Source organism: Cicer arietinum, chromosome 7 (genome assembly GCF_000331145.2).
Source record: "Cicer arietinum cultivar CDC Frontier isolate Library 1 chromosome 7, Cicar.CDCFrontier_v2.0, whole genome shotgun sequence".
Lineage (NCBI taxonomy): Eukaryota > Viridiplantae > Streptophyta > Magnoliopsida > Fabales > Fabaceae > Cicer > Cicer arietinum.
Window position 1 is genome coordinate 46,859,995 of NC_021166.2, and position 24,309 is coordinate 46,884,303.

At 33.6% G+C, this 24,309-nt stretch overlaps 3 protein-coding genes across 5 annotated transcripts; all 3 read right to left on the reverse strand.

Annotated features, from left to right (window-relative positions):
- Window positions 1-220: 220 nt before the first annotated feature.
- LOC140918960 (probable ubiquitin-like-specific protease 2B) lies at window positions 221-1,799 on the reverse strand. The gene is made up of 5 exons (XM_073364068.1): window positions 1,437-1,799; window positions 1,179-1,355; window positions 978-1,088; window positions 682-859; window positions 221-590 (listed from the first exon to the last, which is right to left on the reverse strand). The coding sequence occupies exons 1-5, from the start codon at window positions 1,580-1,582 to the stop codon at window positions 495-497; spliced, it is 708 nt and encodes a 235-aa protein (XP_073220169.1). The 5' UTR covers window positions 1,583-1,799; the 3' UTR covers window positions 221-494.
- Window positions 1,800-3,422: 1,623 nt separating this feature from the next.
- On the reverse strand, window positions 3,423-15,746 carry LOC101511501 (uncharacterized). Of its 3 annotated transcripts, XR_012163896.1 has the most exons (4): window positions 15,402-15,741; window positions 14,740-14,864; window positions 3,631-3,769; window positions 3,423-3,545 (listed from the first exon to the last, which is right to left on the reverse strand). XR_012163896.1 is itself a non-coding variant. In XM_073370798.1 (3 exons), the coding sequence occupies exon 3, from the start codon at window positions 9,419-9,421 to the stop codon at window positions 6,191-6,193; it is 3,231 nt and encodes a 1,076-aa protein (XP_073226899.1). In that variant the 5' UTR covers window positions 9,422-9,431; window positions 14,740-14,864; window positions 15,402-15,746; the 3' UTR covers window positions 5,993-6,190. The 3 variants fall into 3 exon arrangements, 1 of the variants encoding a protein (XP_073226899.1); XM_073370798.1 differs by lacking the exons at window positions 3,423-3,545; window positions 3,631-3,769 and adding an exon at window positions 5,993-9,431 and having other exon boundaries at window positions 15,402-15,746; XR_190242.4 differs by lacking the exons at window positions 3,423-3,545; window positions 3,631-3,769 and adding an exon at window positions 11,331-11,579 and having other exon boundaries at window positions 15,402-15,736.
- A 3,723-nt stretch (window positions 15,747-19,469) lies between these two features.
- Window positions 19,470-23,745, reverse strand: LOC140918822 (uncharacterized). The gene is given in 12 exon segments (XM_073363620.1): window positions 19,470-19,942; window positions 20,095-20,601; window positions 20,604-20,688; window positions 20,690-20,831; window positions 20,964-21,062; window positions 21,064-21,352; window positions 21,355-21,594; window positions 21,742-21,987; window positions 22,315-22,497; window positions 22,500-22,894; window positions 22,946-23,304; window positions 23,407-23,745. Coding segments are annotated over 12 exon segments (3,357 nt in total).
- Window positions 23,746-24,309: the final 564 nt, after the last annotated feature.

Consider the following 24,309-nt stretch of genomic DNA (forward strand, 5'->3'; position numbering starts at 1 on the left):
TGTACATTTTACAGCGCTTTCTCACGAAAGCGCTGTAAAAGGTGCACCATTAAAGCGCTTTAGAACAACATTTTACAGCGCTTTTTAAAAAAAGCGCTGTAAAATGTGTGTGTGTGTTTTTTTTTTTAAATGCTGTAAATTAATTATATTTTTGATCCAAAATCACTTCACAATCAGTAGAACAGAACATATTATAGACAATCAGTTCACACAATCAATAGAACATAAATCAGAACTCTGTAACTTTTTTAACATATATGTAACTCTGTAATTTACAACCTAAGTAACTACATTCAGATACATATATACAACCTAATTTACAACCTAATTACCTACATTCAGATCCATTATATAATAACTAACAGATCCATTATATGCATATATTGTGTCCTATGATCATTTACATATAATAACTAACAGAATATACATTATATGCACTAGCTACCATATAATATTCAGATCCCTTGCCCAGCAGCAAGCTATTTCCCAGAAAATCAAATAATTTTCATGTCAAGCACGTACTGACACCATTCTTCCTTTAATTCCATCAGATCTTCCTCAGAATATGATGGACTGGAATTGGCAAAGTACTGCAATATAAAAATTGAACATATTATATTAAGTTAGTATCAAATATATAGATAATTTATATATGAAAATCATATAATGCAAATACCGTACCGTTTCTGGGATAATAGTTTTATTCTTCTCAACAATCTCCTTCATGAATCTCAATATGTAGTACCCACAGTCGATGTTATTTGTTTGACGAGGGCACTTTATTGAGATCCATGTAATGTTATTAGACTTCTGCTTCGACACTTTAGCACCTCTTTGAGCTCGATAAACTTTTAAGGCACTATCGAATGAATAAATGTGATTATTAGGCACTATCGAATGAATATATATATGTAAGAAACTTTTAAGGCACTATCGAATGAATATATATATGTAAGAAATAAATCAATATTACTTACGTGTCGAGCATATTCTTTATTCCGGGGTGATTGGTGTAATCGCCGTGCACTGGATCCAAATAGTATATCACTTCAGAGACCGCATTGATTGCAAATAGCACCCAATGTGCCCTACAACAACAAAAAATTGGTTAAGCAATTTTGTTTATAGACAACTAATAAATTAAATTCTCATCAATTAAAAAAGATAAAATTACGTACCCTGAATTATATGGTGCCAAGAACAATTTATCACTTTCTTTATTTCCTAAAAACATATCTACAATGTAGTTTTTTACATTCTCTGGATCGAGTTTCCACATCGACATCTTATGTGGAGACAAGAATGAGTATTTATTTGACAGTTTCCTCGTGCACACGACCTTCTCGTACAAAAACCTTCAATGAAAATTTTAAACTAGATTAATTACCAATACATTTAATTAATTACAAATAAATGCAATTAAAAGTATTTTTTACCTTATGTACAAGCTGATTACAGTAACACTCAGCTCCTTATGTTCGAGAAGATCGTACATTTGCTCCTTTTCGAGGTATTCAATATACTCATCTCCAAAGATGTCTTGATTCATTTGTACAATGGGCGAATCGTTGCTGCTGCCCATGTTCCTTTTTATTTGGATGTCAAGACACGCCCCGTATTTACCAAGGCGTGGCTGACTTTTATTAGGAGCAGCAGCAGCAGCGACCGATTTTCCCCGATCCAGATTTTTTGTTGCTGCAAGTTTGGCAGCTTTATTACCCTCCAGCCTTTGTAGTTTGGCAGCCCTATTAACCTCCAATTTTTGAGGTTTGCTGCCTTTTTTTGGCTGTAGGGGTGGTTTATTTATTTGGACCTACAAAAATGAGGTAAAATGTTAGTTTATTGAATCTGAAAAAATAAAAAACCTTAGGCAATAAATGTGACAAACCTTTTCGGGAGATGTAACTGATTTGTCCTTGGGAATCTTTTTTTCGAGGGCAACAAGGTGTGTGGGCCATGCCACGTAACTGCCAATAGCGTCGCTTAAGAACTTCATATCTCCATCGTTGTCCGGTATGGGCAACGGTGCAGTTGGTTCGAAAGCAACCGTAGGCGATACTTTGACATGGCCCGCGGGGATCGGAATATTGTGCAATACTTCTCCCGAAGTATTGTGCAATATTCCTTTTCCCACCTTCCGTTGAGTCGGCGAGGACAAGTATAGGACACATGTAGTGACACCCTACATCAATAGTTAAAACATAAGTACAGTTAATATATAAGTTTGTTTAATACATAAGTAATTACATAAGCAAGTAAGTAGTAAGTAATTAATTACCTCGGGAATACTCTTCAAACCGACGTTGCAACTCCCGGTTTCACTCTCCATTTGTATTTCAGGTTGGAGCTGAACCGGAAGTTGCTTGTCTTTATTCGTATTCACCAAGAGTGCCACTTGCTCCGATAAGATTCTGAGCTTCTCTAATACTTCCTCGTTGGAAGGTTTTTGGCGCTTCTCTTGAGGAAAAAAGCTTTTGGGAGTTACGCCAAATCCTTTCCCCCTCACTCGACCGGAATACTCAGGGACATTAAACACTTTCCCAAGAATGTCCCTGCACGTATCCTTGTTGCCCTCTTGAGTTTCAGAACTTTGTTCAATAGTTTCCTAAAATACATGTAACATTAAAAAGATAAGTTCAATAGCATTTTTAAAATACAATATTAAAAAATATTAAAGTGATAATATACTTACACAAAGTTCTACAACTTTCTTGACATTTTCATTATCAACCACTCCTTCTTTGTTAACACGCGCTTCCTTCCATAAGATATGACGACCCAAGGGTTGATCGGCTTGGGTGTCTTTTCTCTATTCGTTAAAATCATAAACAAAATAATACAAATTAGTTACACACTATAGTTTATAATACAAATTACTTCATTATATAAAAGTGATGTTTAATTACTTACAATTTGTTGTTCAAGGCGTGCATATCCCATACGTGATTTCTTGTATGGGTGTTTTGGGTTGCTTGCCCGTTCGCGATTTGCCTTACTAATATTCTATATAAAAAAAAAATAGCAATTGTGTAAAAATTTAAAATACGCTACGAATATGAATAATAAAACACAAATGCTAATAAATTAATAACTTACGACAAACGCCGGGTCAGAACGTTTGGAAACAAATGCACTCCATTCATCCTTTGATATATAATGTTGATATATCTTTGGAGGTTCAGCATTTGTGTTTCCTTCTCTATCTTTTAGATAGAAATTTGAGAGATGGGATCTAAATCCACGATGGATTTTCCCAGCAACTCTCAAAACATATGACTTTCGTTCCTCATCAAGAACAAAAGTGGTCTGCAATGAAAACAATTATAAGTAATGTATTTTACAGAAAAAAAATTATAAATGACAAAAGAGTAGATCAAAATATTTACTTGAATGTCATTCCAGATGATATCTTTGGCATCCTTCAACGCCTTATCTCTCCAGTTGTCTATTGTTATTGGGACATTTTGACGAACAACAGCCCCAATGTAGCTTACAAACATGGAGCTGTTGGGGTCAACTGGCTGACCACTCTCGTTCCAGCCAACCTAATAAACTCATATAGTAAGTACATGCCCTAAACCCTAAAAAAAGATAAAAAAACACACAGCAAACAGAGTATATATAGTATACCTCAAATTTAATGCCATTACTCCTTGCTTTAATGACTTTCTGCATGATAGTTGCACCACGTTTGACTTCTTTTTCGTAAGTCTTAGAGGTGCCAACTTCTTCATTTTGAACTTCTAAATCTTTGTTTGTATCCATTTAACTACAACAAGTTCAACATGCACTTTAGTATAACATCAACAAGCTCAACATGGATCATGCATTATTATAAACAAACTCAACATGTATCAGTATATCTTAAAAAAGCTCAACATGCATTCTAATGATTACAAAAATTTAATAACATCAATACCTGAATAATGATGGTTCGAAGAAAGACGAAATGCAAAGAAAAGAGGGTTTGCAGAAAGTTCACAGAAATATGGTTCACAGAAATACGGTTTGAAGAAATACGTAATGAGGGTTACGTATTTCAATGAAAATATATTGTGTGAAATGGGAGAGATGATCTTGGATGGAAATAAGGTTCGAAATGAAGGAGATGATCGTGGAAATAAGGTTCGTAAAGGACGGGATGATAGGGTTTGCAAAAGAAGAGAAGAAATGAAGGTTGAGATGAAGGTTACGTAATGAAGAGGAAACTGAAGAGGTAACTGTTATATATACGTAACACTTTTACAGCGCTTTTTATAAGCCTTTTTACAGCGCTTTTTTTGTAAAGCGCTCTAAAAGGCTTCTTTAGTTAAATTCTTAAAAGGCTCTTTTACAGCGCTTTTGACAAATAAGCGCTGTAAAAGACCTCCGTGTGTTATTATGTTATTTGAATGCCTTTTACGCCTTTTACAGCGCTTTTGTCAAATAAGCGCTGTAAAAGACCTCCGTGTGTTATTATGTTATTTGAATGTTTTTTAAAGCCTTTTACAGCGCTTTTTACACATAAGCGCTCTAAAATGTCTCTTTATGTTAATTTTAAGAGGCTCTTTTACAGCGCTTTTTCCAAATAAGCGCTGTAAAAGACCTCCGTGTGTTATTATGTTATATTAATGTTTTTTAAAGCCTTTTACAGCGCTTTTTACACATAAGCGCTCTAAAATGTCTCTTTATGTTAATTTTAAGAGGCTCTTTTACAGCGCTTTTTCCAAATAAGCGCTGTAAAAGACCTCCGTGTGTTATTATGTTATATTAATGTTTTTTAAAGCCTTTTACAGCGCTTTTCCACATAAGCGCTCTAAAATGTCTCTTTAGGTTAATTTTAGAAGGCTCTTTTACAGCGCTTTTTCCAAATAAGCGCTGTAAAAGACCTCCGTGTGTTATTATGTTATATTAATGTTTTTTAAAGCCTTTTACAGCGCTTTTCCACATAAGCGCTCTAAAATGTCTCTTTAGGTTAATTTTAGAAGGCTCAACATGCAAAACCCACATAGTAGTAACTGGTCACCACCAAAATCCCTTCATCTTCACCAAACTCTTCTCCTTTTATGCATCTTCTTCACAAACATCAAAGCTTACTCTTTCACAATTCAATCTCCACCTCAACACCCTTTTTATCTCTTTACATTCTCTTTCCTTCTTAAATCGAAACTTGGTATTCAGGATCATTGCCATGTTGCGAAAAATGGGTTTGTGTCTGATGTTTTTGTTAACAATGTGTTTTTGGGTATTCCCATGATGCGTACAAGGTGTTTGATGAAATGGGTTAATGTCTGATGTTTTTTGGATTCCCATGATGCGTACAATGTGTTTGAAGAAATGGGTTTGTGTCTGATGTTTTTTGAATCCCATGATGCGTACAAGGTGTTTGAAGAAATTAGGTGTCTGATGAATATTATTTTTAAAGCCATTTGACAGCGCTTTGGCAAACAAGCGCTGTAAAATGTCTTTTTTACTCACTTTCAAAAGAGTCGTTTACAGCGCTTTGTGTGGAAAGCGCTGTAAAAGGTATAACACACTCATTATTTTATTTTTAAAATGATCGTTTACAGCGCTTTTTCCAAATAAGCGCTGTAAAAGACCTCCGTGTGTTATTATGTTATTATGTATCTTTTAGGTTAATTTTAGAAGGCTCTTTTACAGCGCTTTTTCCAAATAAGCGCTATTATTGTTTTTGTGTTTTGTTATGTTATTTTTTAAACAAGCTCAACATGCAAAACCCACATAGTAGTAACTGGTCACCACCAAAATCCCTTCCTCTTCACCAAACTCATGTGTTTTGTTTTATTGTTTTATTTTATTTTTGTGTTTGGTTTATTTGGGTTGGGATGACATTAAAAACCTTTTTATCAGTTCAGTTCAGAAAATAAATTAATCAGAACTTAGTATAAAACACTCAATTCAGATTACATGCATGAATTATTAGAAATGAGAATCTCTCTATTCAGTTCAGTTCAGTTCAGTTCAGAAAATAAATTAATCAGAACTTAGTATAAAACACTCAATTCAGATTACATGCATGAATTATTAGAAATGACAATGAGAATCTCTCTGTACAGTTCAGTTCAGTTCAGTTCAGAAAATAAATTAATCAGAACTTAGTATAAAACACTCAATTCAGATTACATGCATATTTACAATAACACAGTTCAGATTACATGCATAGCTTATATAAAACAATTAAACATATACATTAAGATGCCCTTCTTCTTTTCCTGGTGACATTCACATTTGTTTGTCCATTTACAATACGAAACGATGGATTAATCCAAATTCCCTCATCATGATCATCTCTAAGATATAAACCATCATCAGTTGAATCAATTTCATGTGGTTGTTGTGATGTTGCAAATAAAAGATCATTACCAACATCTTCATCATTATTGTTATCATCACTTATTTTATTGGTCGATAGGACAACAGACCATTTATCATTAGAAGGATCAGTGACATAAAACACTTGTTGAGCTTGCGACGCTAAAATAAAAGGCTCGTCTTTGTATCCCACCCTATTAAAATCGACAAGCAAGAATCCTGACTCATCAATCCGAACGCCATTATTATTATCGACCCACTTGCAACCAAATATAGGAACACGAAACATTGTGTAGTCTAACTCCCATATGCGCTCGATAACCCCAAAATATGATAGATTTGCATATATTGGGTTTTTGTCTTTTGCACTTGAGACATGCATCGCTTCAGCTACGAGAGTGACTCCACTATTTTGCATAGTGGTCTGATCATCTTGTTCTTTGGTATAAAATGTGTAGCCGTTAATAACATAACCAGTGTAAGAAAAGACATGTAAGCTCGGACCATTTGCTAGCCACCTCAATCTATTTGAAATTGATCCGGGGTCTATATCAAATTTTGACATTATGTGATTTTTTAACCATGTTACAAAACTTCGATTGTGCTCTCGAGTTATCCAATTTTGATTCCTATTCATGTTCAAACGAGATAACTGATCAATGTGTATTGTAACATACGGTTGAACCTCATCATCATTGTGCAGAACATACAATTGTGCCTGCTCCCATTCTGTCCTTGATATAGTCAGTAGTCTCCTTCCAGTTATCCCTTCTCCTGATAGTCTTCCCGAATGACGAGACATGGGAAGCCCTATGGATTCAACATTGGACAGATATTCAGTACAAAATTCAGCAGCCTCTTCAACAATGTATCGTTCAGCAATACAACCTTCTGGTCGACTTCTACTTTTTACGTACCCTTTTAATATTTTCATATATCGTTCTATCGGATACATCCATCTCATATAAGCTGGCCCACAAAGTTGTGTCTCCTTAACCAGATGAACAGTAAGGTGAACCATTATATCAAAAAACGATGGTGGGAAATACATTTCAAGCTCACACAAAGTAACAACAATTTCCCTCTGCAATGTCGGTAATTTCTGAGGGTCGATCACTTTACTACAAATTTCCCTGAAGAAGAAACATAATCTAGTTAAGGCTAGTCGAACTTTTTCAGGTAAAATGGAACGTATACCTATTGGTAGCAAATGCTCCATTATAATATGACAATCATGGGTCTTCAAACCTTTTAACTTGAGGTCTTTCATACAAACCAAATTTTTAATGTTCGAAGAGTATCCTTCTGGAACTTTAACTTCGTGTAGAAATTTACATAAAACAATTTTTTCCTTTCTAGATAGAGTATGAGCGGCTGGAGGTAGATATGTGCGATTTCCTTTCTTTACTGGAGCCAGTTCATTTCTTATTCCCATATCGACCAAGTCCAATCTTGCATTGACGCCATCTTTAGACTTTCCTGGAACATTGAGTAACGTACCAATAACACTTTCAAATACATTTTTTTCAATATGCATCACATCGAGGAAATGTCTTACATACAATGACTTCCAATATGGCAATTCAAAGAAAATTGACTTTTTCTTCCACCCAGTTTTCACCAGCTCTCCCGCAAAAGGTTTGCCAAATTTATTGGTCAAACCTTGTACTTTTTCAAGTATTTGATATCCAGTCGGTGCTAAAGGAGCTTTACCTTCCTCTGATTTTCCATTGAATGCATTTCTCCACCCACGATACTGATGACTATAAGGTAAAAATCTACGATGTCCAAGAAACACATTCTTCTTACAATGTTTCAACCGCATCCAATTTGTACTCTCTTCACATATAGGACATGCACACTGACCTTTAATGCTATATCCTGATAAATTACCATATGCTGGAAAATCATTAATTGTGCCGAACAACATAGCCCTCAAATTGAAACACTTTTTCCTATACCCATCATAAACTTCCACACCTGTCTCCCACAGAATTTTTAAATCTTCAATTAAAGGAGTCAAGTATACGTCGATATCATTCCCCGGTTGTTTGGGTCCAGAAATTAACAGAGACAACATCATAAACTTACGCTTCATACATAACCATGGAGGTAGGTTATATATTACCAAAATCACAGGCCACGTGCTATGTGAGATGCTTTGAAGACCATGTGGATTCATTCCATCAGTAGAAAGTGCAAGTCTTAGATTTCTTGACTCTATCCCGAATTCAGGATACTCGTGATCAATTTTTGCCCATTGTGGGGAATCTGCAGGGTGTCGAAACATTCCATCTCTAATTCTTTCATCTGCATGCCATGTCAAGTGTTTTGAATCTTCTTCACTGCGATACATGCGCCTAAATCTTGGTATTATAGGAAAATACCACACGACTTTTGCTGGAGTAGATTCTTTCTTCTTATATCGAGAGACATTGCATTTCGGACACGCCTTAAGTAGTTCATATTCGTTTCGAAATAAAATGCAATCGTTAGGACACGCATGAATCCTTTCGTAACTCATTCCAATAGAACACAAAATCCGTTTAGCCTCGTAGGTTCGACTGGGAAGTTCATTATCATCTGGCAACATATCTTTTATGAGTGTTAATAATTCCGTAAAGCTTTTATCAGACCATCCATTACTCGCTTTTAAGTTGTACAACTTTAATATCGCTGACAGTCTTGTGAATTTAGTACAACCATTATATAATTCTTTCTCTGCATCACTCAACAAACTTTCAAACATTTTAGGACAATCTCGAAGATCTTCTTCAACTGCTTTTGCAATCTCATCAACTCGGTCCGGCTCATATGTATCTGTATCGAAATCAGTTGAAGCATATGTAGAACTATTCTCAAAATTAATGTTTCCTTTTTTTTTCTCACCATGTCTTATCCAACATGTGTAGCTTTGATCAATTCCATTACATACTAGATGTCCTTCTAATTCATCTTCTCTAACACGTTTTCCAAAACAACATTTTAAACAAGGACAAACTACTCTATTTGGATCTTTTGCATTCTTCACTGCAAACTCAACAAACTCCTTCACTCCAATTTCATACTCTTTTGACAATCGATTGGCTGAAATCCATTTCCTATCCATATTATACCACCTATATAAATGCAGTAACAAAAATAATAAGCTTTCAAAACATATCAACAAGTTTCAAAAAGAAACCAATATCAACTAACAATTTCAAAACAGAACAGATCATGTGGTATGAGTTTTTGACAATTTTTGACAATTTCAAAACAGAACAGATCATGTGGTATGAGTTTTTGACAATTTTTGACAATTTCAAAACATAACAGATCATGTGTAAAAAATACCTTAGACAACGTAGATGGCCGCACAGTACGTAGAGGATATTAGGGTTCCCAACGTATATAATTATTTGAAAGATGTAGAGGATATGAGGGTTTCCAACGTATATAATTATTTGAAAGATGTATTTTACAGCGCTTGTGAAAAAAGCGCTATAATAGGTAGTTAAATTCAATGAAAGCGCATGTGTTTTACAGCGCTTGTGAAAAAAGCGCTGTAATAGGTAGTTAAATTCAATGAAAGCGCATGTGTTTTACAGCGCTTGTGAAAAAAGCGCTGTAATAGGTAGTTAAATTCAATGAAAGCGCATGTGTTTTACAGCGCTTGTGAAAAAAGCGCTGTAATAGGTAGTTAAATTCAATGAAAGCGCATGTGTTTTACAGCGCTTGTGAAAAAAGCGCTGTAACTGATTCGCGAAAGCGCTTCCGTTTACAGCGCTTTTTTGACAAGCGCTGTAAAATCCTTATAACGTGATGCGCAAACGTTATATGACCTACTACAGCGCTTGTTTTACAGCGCTTTACATAAAAAGCGCTGTAATAGGTTCCGTTATTTTTAAAATATAATTACAACAGCGCTTGTGTTTAGAAAGCGCTGTAAAATGGGCGCTGTTAAATGTCATTTCTGGCGTAGTGATTTCCAGAAACTGAACTTCATAAAATGATTATTATTATTAACTAATCTTAAGAAATTATTTTCAAATACCATAAAATTATTTGTAATAAAACTAAACATCAAAAAAATTCTTCAATCCCTCAAAACTATAAACATTAATTTTTTTCCAACCATTCCAAGTTCTAAACAATACTCCTAAGAAATTACTACAACAATTATTCTACTAATATGTACTAAATCGGGTGGATCGATTAATTGAGACGGTTCCTCAAATGCATCAATTTGAAGTAACATGATATGCCGATTCTTTCATTTGTGCAAGAGGGAAAATTTTTCATCACAATAGTAGCACAAACCCTTATTGCTTCACAGTGGCATTTCAGCTCGGGTAATTTGTTTGACATGGTTGGATTTGGGTGGTGTCTTTGTAGGTTTTGGGTTAGGGTTTGGTAGTAAATGAGGTAAGGTTGAGGGTTTTGTGGGTTTGGTAGTAAATGAGGTAAGGTTGAGGGTTTTGTGGGTTTGGTAGTAAATGAGGTAAGGTTGAGGGTTTTGTGGGTTTGGAGAAATAGTATGGTTTTTGTGGTGAGGCTTCTGCTGGCTTAGGTGTTTGGATAGTGAAATTGGTGATTGAGCAATGACCTAATGTTTAATATCAGGGTGTAATCCACTGACAAAACAATCGAGGGTGGCTTCAGGGCTAAGACCATATTCTACTCTATTGGGCAAGAGAGTGAAGGCGGTGTAATAATCAGCAACTGTGGTGGTTTGGGTAAGTTTACAAAGTGTAGGGCGTGGGGATTGATACTTAGAGGGTCCAAATTTCATTTCAAAAGCACGCGTGAACATAGCCCATGATTGAAATGGGCGATTGCGAGAGAGCATTTGGAACCAATAATGCGTTGGCTCTTTTTGGACAAGCTTATGACACCCTGAACCCAAATTGAAATAAAAAGTAAAATGCACTAGTTTTAAAGAGATTCGCAGCGGTTCCAAAATAGAGTATATATATATATTTTTTTTTCTAAATACTTTAAGGTTCAAGACGTCACATTCACACTTACACAAAATGCTTGCATAAAAATTTTCAATAAAAAAAAATATAGTTGATGTTCATTAAATAAATACTTTTGATATAAAAGCAAGTTCTAAACTTAGAGACAATTAATTCCTACCTCTGAATAACCGATAAAAGTAACACAATTGATCAATCAAATTTACAAAAATCTAAATTGTTCATAGCTCAACAAAATACGAAAAATTACTCCCACCCAATATCACCTATTCAGAGCGTGGATCCCCAATCGATAACCTGAAATAACTACGCTCTCGCAAGCGCCAAACACAAGCAACGAGGGGTGAGATTCGAAAACATGTAATAGTATAAAATAACTGAGAAGAACACGTAAAAAATATTAAACACCGTATCATATCACATCACAACCAACAAGAATAATCAAGGTAAAACATTGATACAATCCACAACATCAAGTAAGTAAATACACAAATCAAGTAATGTTATGCATGCTCTTATACTCTAGACTCCTCCTCTTTCATTGGTACCATTCTAACTCTGAAGTACTTGGTTAGGAGGCTTGATACTATGCCACCACGCAAGTGGACGTACAATTCAAATTGGCCATGTCCTCATATATCCCATCAACTCAACCCAAGACACATATACGCGACAGTCGAGGTAAACGTGTGTTGCATGGTAGCTCCCGACATTTGGAGTGCTACCTCTAAGTCGCTTAGGAATTCCCCACCCAAATACCTCCAAGGTCTAACAATCTTGCCCTAAGGCTCAATAGCAGACCGCCACGATCAGGCTCATTCAGTTGTACTTCCCCATTATCACTAGGCTTGTCAGACCCTACCTATATGATGACCAAATAATCTCTACTTCAAAAATTATCAACAACTACTTTCTCCCCTCGTTGTCCTAGGTTACTTACTCCATTAAGAGAACCATCATTGGCATGGGTCAAATTTGTCACTATTCAATTAAACACAATACGCATTTCATGATATTCATCAAGGTGGTAATATCACAAGTCAAGGAGTACACATCGTCATTGCAGATTTTTATAGTCATACATTACATTCAAATTTTATCATCATAATACGTCATCTCAAAACAATAAAGGGTCTTCACTCACATATAATAATACTAGACTGTTCACACACATCACATCAATTGCAAGGCAAATAATTACAATTCATCACATTTTATATCATATATCAATATCAAGGATAGATATAAACAAGGCACAAAATGCATCAAATACACAATTCTACAATAATTCAACTATCACACGATCTTCAAAAATTAAATCAAACAACATCCTATAAAAGTTTCTAATTCACATTTTAACCTCACAAAATTCAAGTTTGTTCATTAGTCAATTATTACTCAAAGGGCTTCTGCCATACGTAGCGAGCACCGAATGAATTGTGGGAAATACGGTATTCCCGTTCATCTCACTTAATTTATACTCATGCATTCGAACTCACTCTCACTCCATACCTCAATTAGACGTTTTCATAAGATATAAGGACCATAATGATTTTCAGCAACCATGAGATGTCGACAACACGCAACAAACGAGTCCAAACGCATCGACGAATTTGCAGAGTCAATAAAACATGGCTGATAATTTTCCCGGGGCATAAAAATCAGCATTATATAATTAATAAAAATATTAGGCGTAGAAACATATTCAAAATGTCGTAAAACATGTTATTAGAAAGGGTCTCACCGACATACTGGGGCGCCGATAGGGTCCGACATCAACTTCACCGAAACACGCAAATGAGTAGTGCTTCTTGAAGGTTTCGACGAGAGGAATCCAAAAATGATGTCAGTTTTTCAAGAAGATGAACGTGTTGGCCGAAGTTTGGCAACACAGCCGCGGCGAGGGTGAAAACCCATTTTTTTAAGTATAATGATTGGCGATTTCAAGCATAGGTAATGGAAGAGGGTGTTTTGTGGAGTCCAAATATGGTCTCAGTTTTCATTGGTGATAGTCGTGGTGGCCGGAATCTTGATCAAAAGGTGGAGGTGTGATTTTTGACAAAGAGGAATAGGGGTTTAAGTTTGCGATTCAAGTTGGAAATAAAAGAGAAGATCACAACGATCACAAATATAATATCGGTTTTACACGAAACTTGGTATAATGGTTATAATTGAAAAAAGAAGGTGAAGAAGACATAAGAATGGAGGCGGAGGCTAAGTCTACGAAGAAGATGAGGACGCTTACTTCTGTTCTCCCTCTCTTTTTTTTTTTTCTCTTCATTTTATTATTTTTATTATTATCATTATTATTACTATTATTATTAATAATTGGATTTTAGTTGGAGTTAATCTATAAAACACATTCTACTCGTTTCTTTTATTTTATTTTTTTTTTAAATAAAACCAACAATTAGCAAAACTAATTTTTATTTATATATATATATATATATATATATATATTAAACACAATTTAATTTCTAAAATATTACTAATATTTCAAAACTAATATCATATAAAATAAAATAACTTATTTTATTAATCTTTTAAAATACTTTAATACTCAAAATTCTCATATTCCAAATAATCACTATAATAATACTTTTTTTTTATACTAGAATTAAAATATTATCATCATTAGAAAATAGTTGAAATTGTAAAACAAATAAATAAAACATCAAAACTTTATATTTATTATGAAATCATAATAAATATATGTAAAATCACAATGTTATAACTAGAATATAACAATAAAGGAAATCAAACACAATATCATTACTATTCCAAGATAATTATTTACAAAATAAATAACTAAAAATAGAAAATAATTATAAATAATTGAAATATAAATACGTGTATACTTAACATTAGTCAAACGCGAAGAAAGTATTACATTAATTGGATACGCGTATATACACGTAAAATCACATAAAATCCTTTTCGTTAAAATGTTTCACTAAAATACTATCATTTTTAGAAAAATATAAATAAAATAATATAATAAAATATTTATTATTTATAACACTCATTTAATATAATATGTATCAAACTAGTACATCATAGAAATTATCCATATAATGAAAATTAGTAACAAAATTTATCAACATCTACTTTAAAATAATTTTAACATCAAATTAATTATTTAAAATCCTATTTAATTAATAAAATAATTTATTTTAAAATTTAGGGTGTTACAAAGCTTTCTTTGCCAAATAAGTCACTACAGGTATTGGTTAAAAACCATTATTAGCCTAATAGAACTCTAACTCCAGGTTTTGATGTCTCTTCAACCTCAAACGAGGCCTTATCAACCACATTCAATCACAATTCTATGTCATATTAAAGATTTCAACCACAACTGCAACTTAAAACCGTGAATTAGGCCATATCAACCATATTTAATCATGATTCTACGCAATACTAAGAATTCCGACTGCAACTGTAATTTAAAACCTCGAGAATGACTTACTTGCTACAAACATCCTACTTGCGAACTCCGACAAGCTTCACATGAAGTGCCTCTGGCACATCTCTCCGGTTTAAGTAGTTTGTAACCTTATCATCCACACATACATCAATCCTCTCATTTGCTTGCTACAACGACACACAATACAACAAATCTAAATGAATAAGTTGCTAAACTCAAAAATCCAAAATCCAATACAAGCAAAAATAGAGTCCAAAATCCAAAGATAACAAAATCAATTCTCACCATAGTAACAATCACTTCATTACTTCCATATTATCTTGAAATCCAATACAAGCAATATAAAACCATGTTTCAACTTACAAAACGTTTTGTTTTCATAGGGAAAAATACATTTTCACTATTTTCTAGCACAATCAAAAACCAAAAAAAAAAATCAAATCACAAGTAACAACATCATCACTTGAGATACATGTTGAAAAAAAGGTAACGATAGACTCAAATGAAATGATAAACAAACGTAAACAAAAATTCAATATCTATTAGTTGTGTTTACTTTTATCTCAAAATTGGTACCAAATGATGAACCAAAACCATAAATGTAATACCTAATTCAGAATCAATTCAATTGATTGTTACTGATAGATGAAAAACAAAAACTCTAAAACGAAAAATATATTCATAAGCATAAACGAAAAAAGTACCATTGGCAAAATCGTGGTGTGCTGAGAAGAAGATTATGAGAGAGAAGGTTAATATAAGCTGAAGGATGGGAATGGAAAAGGGAAAGATTGTGTGAGAAGATGGAGATAGACTTTGTGGTGGGAAAAAGAAGGAGGAAGAGAAAGAATGAAAGGATTGTGAACGAATATAGAATCGGATGCCGCTGTCGTATGAATGTTCTCTTTGAATGGGGATGTCGCCGGCGTTGCAGATTGTGAACAGAGAAGGAAGGAGATGAGTTGCATAACTCAGCCTAAATGAGAGGTCATTTAGGGATTGAAAGGGTTTCTATTTTCCCTGATTTTATTTTCGTTCCCTTTCTTCTTCTTTTTTATTTATGAAGACTTGTTCCCTTTCTTTTAATAATAATAATAATAATAATAATAATAATAACAATAATAATAATAATAATAATAATAATAATGATTAATAAGAATACATTTGTTTTGTTTACAAGTTTATAAATTTTTGTTTTAAATTTTAATAAAAAAATAATATTTAAAAGTGTATTTAAAAGAATTCACCCCATAAATAATATTTAATATATAATTTGTTGAATAGCTTTGTTTTAAATTTTTTAAGCAATATTTTAAAAATGTAGTCTTTTGTTCAAATAAATGTAACAATTGAAAACTGTTCCTACAAAAACCTAAGGGGACAGTTATCATATATTGCCAAAAGGCTATCAAAGAGACGTTTCAAAATTGTTCCCATAAATACTTTAGGGAACATTTATACAGTGTTGCAACAATAATGATGACAATAGATATAAAATGTTGCTTTATCCACTTTTAGGCAACACTTTATACATGTTGCTTGAAAAAGTGTTGCTAGAGACTACATTTGTTGTAGTGAGTACAAAGGTATGACATTTAAGAACTTACATGCTTTCAACCTTGCTATGTTGGGTTAACAAGTGTGGAATTTCATTCAAAATACACATGTTCTAGTAGCGAGGTTTTTCATAGCAAAATATTTTCCCCATGGTTATGGAATAGTGCTTTGCTACAAAGTCTGGTGGTCGTGCCTAGTGTGTTAAACCCCACTTTATGCAGTTACTGTGCTCATGGTGTTGAAAGTTTGTGACATATTTTTCTCTTTTGTGATCATGCAAAAGAATGTTAGGTTGCACAAAGTCTTTGACACCTTTTTAACTCTTAATTTTTTTTCAAACTGCAGATTCCTTCAAGGATCTGTGTTTTTCATTACTTGCAGGTTCTACTAGGATTGAGCAACAAAAATTTGCCATCACGATATGCATCTTATGGAGTGCAAGGAATAACAAATTGTGAGAAAACAATGGAGAGAACCCGTAACATATCATTCATCATGCAAATGGTTTTTTTGGGACTGGTCTACGACTAGACAATATTGACAACATGCAACCCACATTTGGTGGGTCAATGATGATTCTTCATCGGTTCTTGTTTTTAAGCATCTTATAGTTAGTTTTATTTAAATTTTTATTTAATTTTAAATAGTTTAGAGTAAAAAAAGGACTTCTGGTCTTCTTGAATCATTTTAAACATTTTGTTACGAACCATTTCTAACCTAACAAGCTTTAGTAGTGTGTTCTTCTTCATTTTTGACTTTACACATAAATTATTTTGAGGGAACATACAACCGGGAGTTACATAGGGTTACTGCTAATGCAAGATGGTTTTTGAAGTGCAAAGTGCCATTTATTATAGTATGGAGCTCAACATGATTATCTTAGGGCACAATACGACAATCCAAGCACTATTGTTCTCTTTTTGGCTCATTTTTCTATTTCTAATGGCAACATAGATAATGTTCTAGATTGATGTGCCCCTTATGTCTCTCATCAAGCACAATGGACCCATATTCACCGCAAAGCACTAACATGCATTCACATAACTTATATAAGCCAAATAATAATTATTTTACAAGGGTTGACATTTTTGGAAGCAAAGGAGGAGTCTATTGCACCTTGGAGGGTTCATTGCTCAACCTTTATGTATAATTCGCTACTTTCCTCGTATCTTTTGTCAAATATTATGGATAGTTAATTTACTCATTGGTTAGACCATAGATAAACCTCTTTAGATCTATGTAATTTTGGTTTTTATGTTATTTATGCAATTTTGGATCTATTCTTGTTCTTCATGCTTTTCTATAACCGATCATCATTGAATTGGACTTAGCGATTACTTCACTATTGAGAAAACATGTTGTAATTACTAGAACTTAAATAGATATTCATATTTCAATATTGTTATAGGAATATAAGATATTCATATGTTGCATTAGCAATTAATATGTTGCATTAAGGATTAGGGGCCATTGTTATGAAAAATTGATTTTGAGCCAAGGAATTGGTCTTGGTCTAGTGGGTTAATTTTAAGTAATCACATAAGTTAGATTGTTAAACTAGTGAATTAATAATTACATAGTAAAACTATACACCAATTTATAATTTGAATCCCTAATTGTTTTTCTTATATTGTTGTTTATCTTGCTATTTTTAATCATTTGAAACTATACACCAATTTATAAACCATTATTCACGTAATTGTTCACAACTTTGTTGCGTAGTTAAATTAAACACAATCCATGTAAGACAATCTTATTTATAAATTTTTTACTTGGTACACTTGTCCAATAGTTGTCAAGTTTTTGACACCGAGGATTGTTAATTAATTTTCAATAAGACAAAGTAATCATACTTAGTTTATTTTAATCATACTTAGTTTGAAGATCCCAATCAACATTAGACCAATTTCTTTGTGATTTGCGGTACAACAAGTCCTCATGACGTGACTAATGATGCGAAAATGTTGAGGTTGTTTCATTTTACTTTAACTGGGGAGGCAAAGACTAGATTTCGTCCATTCCCATTGGAACAATACATACATGGAACAAGTTGGAGGAAACTTTTCTTGATAAGTACTTTTCAATATCTAAATTCATTCAAAAGAGGGATGAGATCACAGGGATTAAATAGAAGGATGATGAGAATGTATATGATGCTTGGGAGATGTATAAATTTCTTGTGAAAAGATGTCGAAGACATGGATTTGATGAGTTCCCACAAATCCAGATAATTTGTCATGGGTTAAGACCTCAAATAAGGTTGATGTTGAATGCTTCAGCTGATAGATCTTTGGGTACGTGAATTATAGAAAAGGCTACTAGTTTGATAAAACAAATTACTTTGAATGAGTATCGTGTTCAGCATGATGGAGGGTCGTCAATAAAAGCGTTGCTTGAAGTGAACACTAATAGCACTTCGCGTTGTCTTATGGAACATTTAGACAACACTTTATTCTAAAATATTGTCTAAAAATGTCTTTAGAAAGTCTTTTTTATTTACAAGCGCCGTTAAACTATAACTTTACATAGCGTTTTTTGTTTTAAGCTCAGTTAAAAGGTCTATATTTATTTTTAAAAATTGTTTTTGTATTGTCACCTACATTTAAAAATTGTAAAATTGTCTAAAAATATATTATTTGAAGTACAAAGTTTATATATATATACACGCTACAGAACATTTATAAAATGTTTTAAACAAAATACATTTAATATAGCTACTATAAAAAATGTATTTTGTTTAAAACATTTTATAGTAGAATTTAATTTGATATTATCAGCTATTAAATGTATTTAATTTTTATTTTGTTGGATTAGTTTAATTATATATATATAGCTAATAATATCAAATTAAATTCTACCATAGGCTGAAATATTAAAATGGAGAACACAAAGAAGAAAATATGGAGAAAGAATGAAGTGGTAGAAATCACCACACTCCACAAGGAATGATTAGATTAAGGTAGAATCACCACAAGAGTAAAAGGCTCTTGATAAGATTTAAATTTGATTCAAAGAAGAACCCTGGAGAGCATTTCTCTAATCTCACTCAAAGTGTTTTCTTCTTTTTCAAAAAAATCCCCCTGTATCTTACAATAAAAAAGGCATATATAGTCTAACACAAAATAAAATGGTACCTAGGTTACACACAACTAATGACATTGTGCCTAAGCTACCAAATATTTAGGCACACACACACAAGTCAACATAATTCCTAATTATAAGGTATGATTATTGCATCCCAAAATTAAAAATAAGTCATAAGATATTTCTATGACCAAAAGATTAATATAATGTGGATCAATCTTGCCATAGGTCTTAAGACTAAGAAAATTAACAATTTGTTTCTCTAATTGTTCCTTTAGCTTCCTGGTCTTCCCTCTAGTCAATGGTCCTTCTGCTCCTAGTTCTTGAAGCTCATTAGCCTTCATGTAGGGTTGGTCCACATCATCATCTCCTTCTTGAAGAGAATTTGTCCTTAAAATTAGCTCATCCTCAGTTGTTTCACATACATCACAAGGAGATAAGTCACTAACATTAAATGTAGCACTAATTTGATACTCATCGAAAAGTTCTATCTTGTATGAATAATTATGTATCCGCTCCAACACCTTGAAGGGGCCATCACCCCTTGGTTGAAGCTTGGATTTCCTTAAGGAGGGAAACCTCTCCTTTCTTCAGTGAACCCTAAACCCAATCATCGGGTTCAAAGACCATTCTCGTTCGAGTTTTGTTGGCATTCTTTGCATAGTGTTCCATTTTCGTCTCAATATTGTCTTTACGCATGTAGGTCCTTGACATGCTTGACTCTTTCTTTGGCATCCCTATGCAAAACATCATCACTAAGAGGTAAAGGAAGCACATCAAATGGAGTTAGTGGGTTAAAACCATATGCAACCTCAAATGGAGAAAATGATGTGGTCCCATGTGGAACTCTATTATATGCAAATTCAATAAATGGCAAACACTCTTCTCAAGCCTTTAGATTTGCATGCAAAAATGTTCTAAGCATGGTGCCAAGAGTTCTATTAACCATTTTGATTTGTCCATCCGTTTGAGGATGACAAGTAGTGGAAAATAACAACTTGCTACCTAGTTTAGCCCACACGTTTTTTCAAAAGTGACTCAAGAATTTAGTATCCCTATCCGAAACAATGGATTTAGGTATACCATGCAATTTTAAAACCTCTTTGAAAAACAAGTTTGCAATGTGACTTGCATCATCAACTTTATGACAAGGAATGAAATGTGCCATCTTAGAAAAGTGATCTACAACAACAAAAATGATATCACGACCATTTTTGTTCTTGGGTAGCCCCAACACAAAATCCATGGACAAATCAACCCATAAGGCATGCTTTTAGATTTAGTCTTCTTACAAACTATGCACCAATAAAAAATTAAATGCACATCAAGCTTCATTTTAGGCCAATAAAAAATGTTCATGCAACATGTCAAGAGTCTTATGCTCCCCAAAATGACCAATTAAACTGCCCTCATGCACCTCTCTCACGAGCAATTCTCTCTATGAACACTTAGGAATGCATAATATAGTTCCCTTGAACAAATAACCATCATGTCTATAACAAGAGTCATGTGCCATAAGTTCAGAATCACGAAAAAGAGAAGAAAAATCAACATCTAAGGCATACAAATTTCTAATATTATAAAAACCAAGAAACCTAGTTTAAAGAGTAGAGTTTAGTGAGTACTGTCTTGAAAGTGCATCGGCTACCACATTAGCTTTCCCTTTCTTGTGGTTAATGACATATGAAAATTGTTCTAAGAATTCAACCCACTTTGCGTGTCTTATTTAGCTTATCTTGCCCTTTTAGATACTTTAAGGATTCATGATCCCTATGTATCACAAATTCTTTAGGAAACAAATAATGTTACCAAGTATGTAATGCTCTAACTAAAACGTATAGTTCCTTATCAGAAGTGGAATAGTTCAAGTGTGCTCCACTCAATTTCTCACTAAAATATGCAATTGGATGACCTTCTTGTAGCAAAACAGCTCCTATTCCAATATTAGATGCATCATATTCAATTTCAAATGTTTTTGCAAAGTTAGGCAAGGCCAAGATAGGTGCATGCATCGATTTTCCCTTAAAGTATTAAATGCATCTTCTTGATCTTGTCTCCACTTAAATGCAACACTTTTCTTAACAATCTCATTCAAATGAGCGGCCAAAGTACTAAAGTTAGGCACAAAATGCCTATAGAAGCTACCAAGACCATGAAAACTCCTAATCTCACTCATGCATTTAGGTGTTGGCCAATTCCTTATGGCCTTAATATTTTCTTCATCTACTTTAACACCTTGTGCACTTACTACAAATCCTAATAAAGTAACCTCACTTTGGCAAAAAGTGCACTTTTCTAAGTTAACAAGCAACTTCTCTTCTCTTAGGACTTGTAAAAGCCTAAGTACAGGATGCCTATATTTGATGGTAATGTTATTAATAACAAGACAATCGGTGCACATGCGCCATGTACCATCTTTCTTTGGTACTAAGATTACTGGCATGACACAAGGACTAAGGCTCTTTTGAACCCAACCATTTTCCAAAAGTTTGGGGATTTGTATTTCAATTTCTTTAGTTTGTTCTAGATTACTTCTATTAGGAGGCTTATTAGGAAAAGAAACACTTGGAATAAAACCAATGTGGTGCTCTATACCTCTAAAAGGAGGTATGCCATGAGGAAGTTCTTTAGGGAACACATCATCAAAATCTTTTAAAAGACAATTCAATGAAGGAGGAATATCATCATGTGAAGTAGACAAACATAAATCATTGCAATATAGAAAATATACCGATTGTCTAGTCAACAAAGCTTTCCTAACCAAATGCTTTCTAGCAAATATGTTTTCAACCCTAGGTAAAGAATTTTGGTTACTTGAGTCATGAGCATTCATAATATATTTTCCTTTTTTTTCTTCGATCTTTTTGTCCATCTTTAGATTCTATTGAGTTTGATCAAGATAAACTTCCTTGGTATTAAGAGGTAAAAGAGACATTTTATGCTTTTTATGCACAAAAGGATAGATGTTAGTGTGACCATCATGATGAACTTTTCTATCAAATTGCCATGGCCGCCCTAACAAAATATGGCCGGCCTCCATAGGCGCAACATCACACAAAATTTCATCATGATATTTGTCAATACTAAAATTTACCAAAACTTGTTTATCCACCAAAATATCAACATCGTTCTTTAGCCATTGAAGCTTATATGGCTCAGATGTTTAATGGGTTTCAAGCCAAATTTTGTGACTAATCTTGTGCTAGCCACATTGGTACAACTACCACTATCAACTATCAAAGAGCAAACTTTTTCATCAACAAGACATCTAGTACGAAAAATATTTTCCTTTTGAGAATCATTATCCTTAACTTGGACTCCTAATAGTCTTCTAACCATGAGAAGATCTCCTTCAACAGGAGCCAATTCATAGTCACTCCCTAGTTCACTTGGGGATGATTGTGAAGAGTAAGAATAAAAGGAAGAATCAATTTCATTTACCTTTTTAGCCTTTGCAACCATAGACTTTTTATTTGGACAATTAGATGCTATGTGGCCCCTTCCTAAGCATTTAAAACATTTAATTGAAGAATGAGAAGAAGATCTAGAAGAGGAGCTTTAAGTTTAGAAGACTTACATTCTTTGGCTGAAGCTAATGGAGAATCACCCTCTCTTTTATGTTTGTTCCAATGTGAGGAGTCTTTGTTTGAGGAATACTTTTTTATAAGTACTTTTTCTCTTCAATTGTTGTTCAACGGTGGATGACTTATGAACAAGCTCCTTAATATCCATAAAGTGTTGTAACTCAACCACATCTCTAATCTCATAGCTTAGATCATCTAAGAATCTAGCTATTATGGCATCGTCATCCTCTCTAATGTTGGAGCAAATTATCAAAGTCTCAAAGTCCTTATAATAATCCTCCATACTCTTGGAGCCTTGTTTCAACCTTTGTAGTTTTCAATGTAGCTCCCTTTGATAATGAGATGGTACATACCTTTTCCTCAAAAGTACTTTTAATTCATCCTAATCATCTAGTTGCCTAGCATCACATCTCCCCATTTCCTTGACATTTTGGTGCCACCAAAGTAAAGCATGACCCTTAAACTCTAAGGTAGCCAACTTAACTCTCATATCTTCTATAATATCATGAGCTTCAAACAATTGATCTATCTTAAGCTCCCAATCAAGATATGATTCCAGATCACTTTTTCCATGAAATGAAGGGAACTTAATTTTGCAAGCGACATATGTATCATCATGTCTTTGGTTCCTCCTCTCATTTCCATGAAAATCTCTATGGTTTCTCTCATGATTCCCTCTCTCATAATCGTCTTTATGGTTCCTCACATGTTCTCTTTGTCTTCTACTTCCCTCGTTTTCAAACTCATCTTCATTGTGAGAAGACCTTCGATGATGAGATATCCTATTTCTTTGATTCACAAACTCTTCTCTTAAAGCATTCATGAGTATTCAACATTTTTGTAAAGTGATCCATAAGAAAAATGGTTCTAGGAGAAAAGGGGTTTAGTTCACTTCCACTCATGATTTCAACAACAACAAACAACAAGTACCAAAATAATCAAACAAATGACAAAAACAAGTGAGCAAAATAAAAATAAGGCCCCCACCGCTACTAAGTTTTTACACTCAAGATATGTATCACTCGTGTATATCACTCAATAATGGTTGTTTTATAATTTTCACTCTAGCCTTTTTCCACTCCCTAATGCAGCACTTATATTTCTAGATTTTTCTCTGCATATTTGAATTCCTCTCATTTTTCTAATCAACTTATACTTTTGAACTTGCAGAATTGAACATGTATGGAAGAAATAACATCACAAAGAAATTTGCAAGAGAAATTTTGAAGGACATGAGTTGAAGGATCTAACCAAGTGATATTTTCAAACAAAGTACCAAATAAAATGGAGAACACAAAGAAGAAAATATGGAGAAGAAATGAAGTGGTAGAAATCACCACACTCTACAAGGTATGATTAGATCAAGGTAGAATCACTTCAAGAGTAA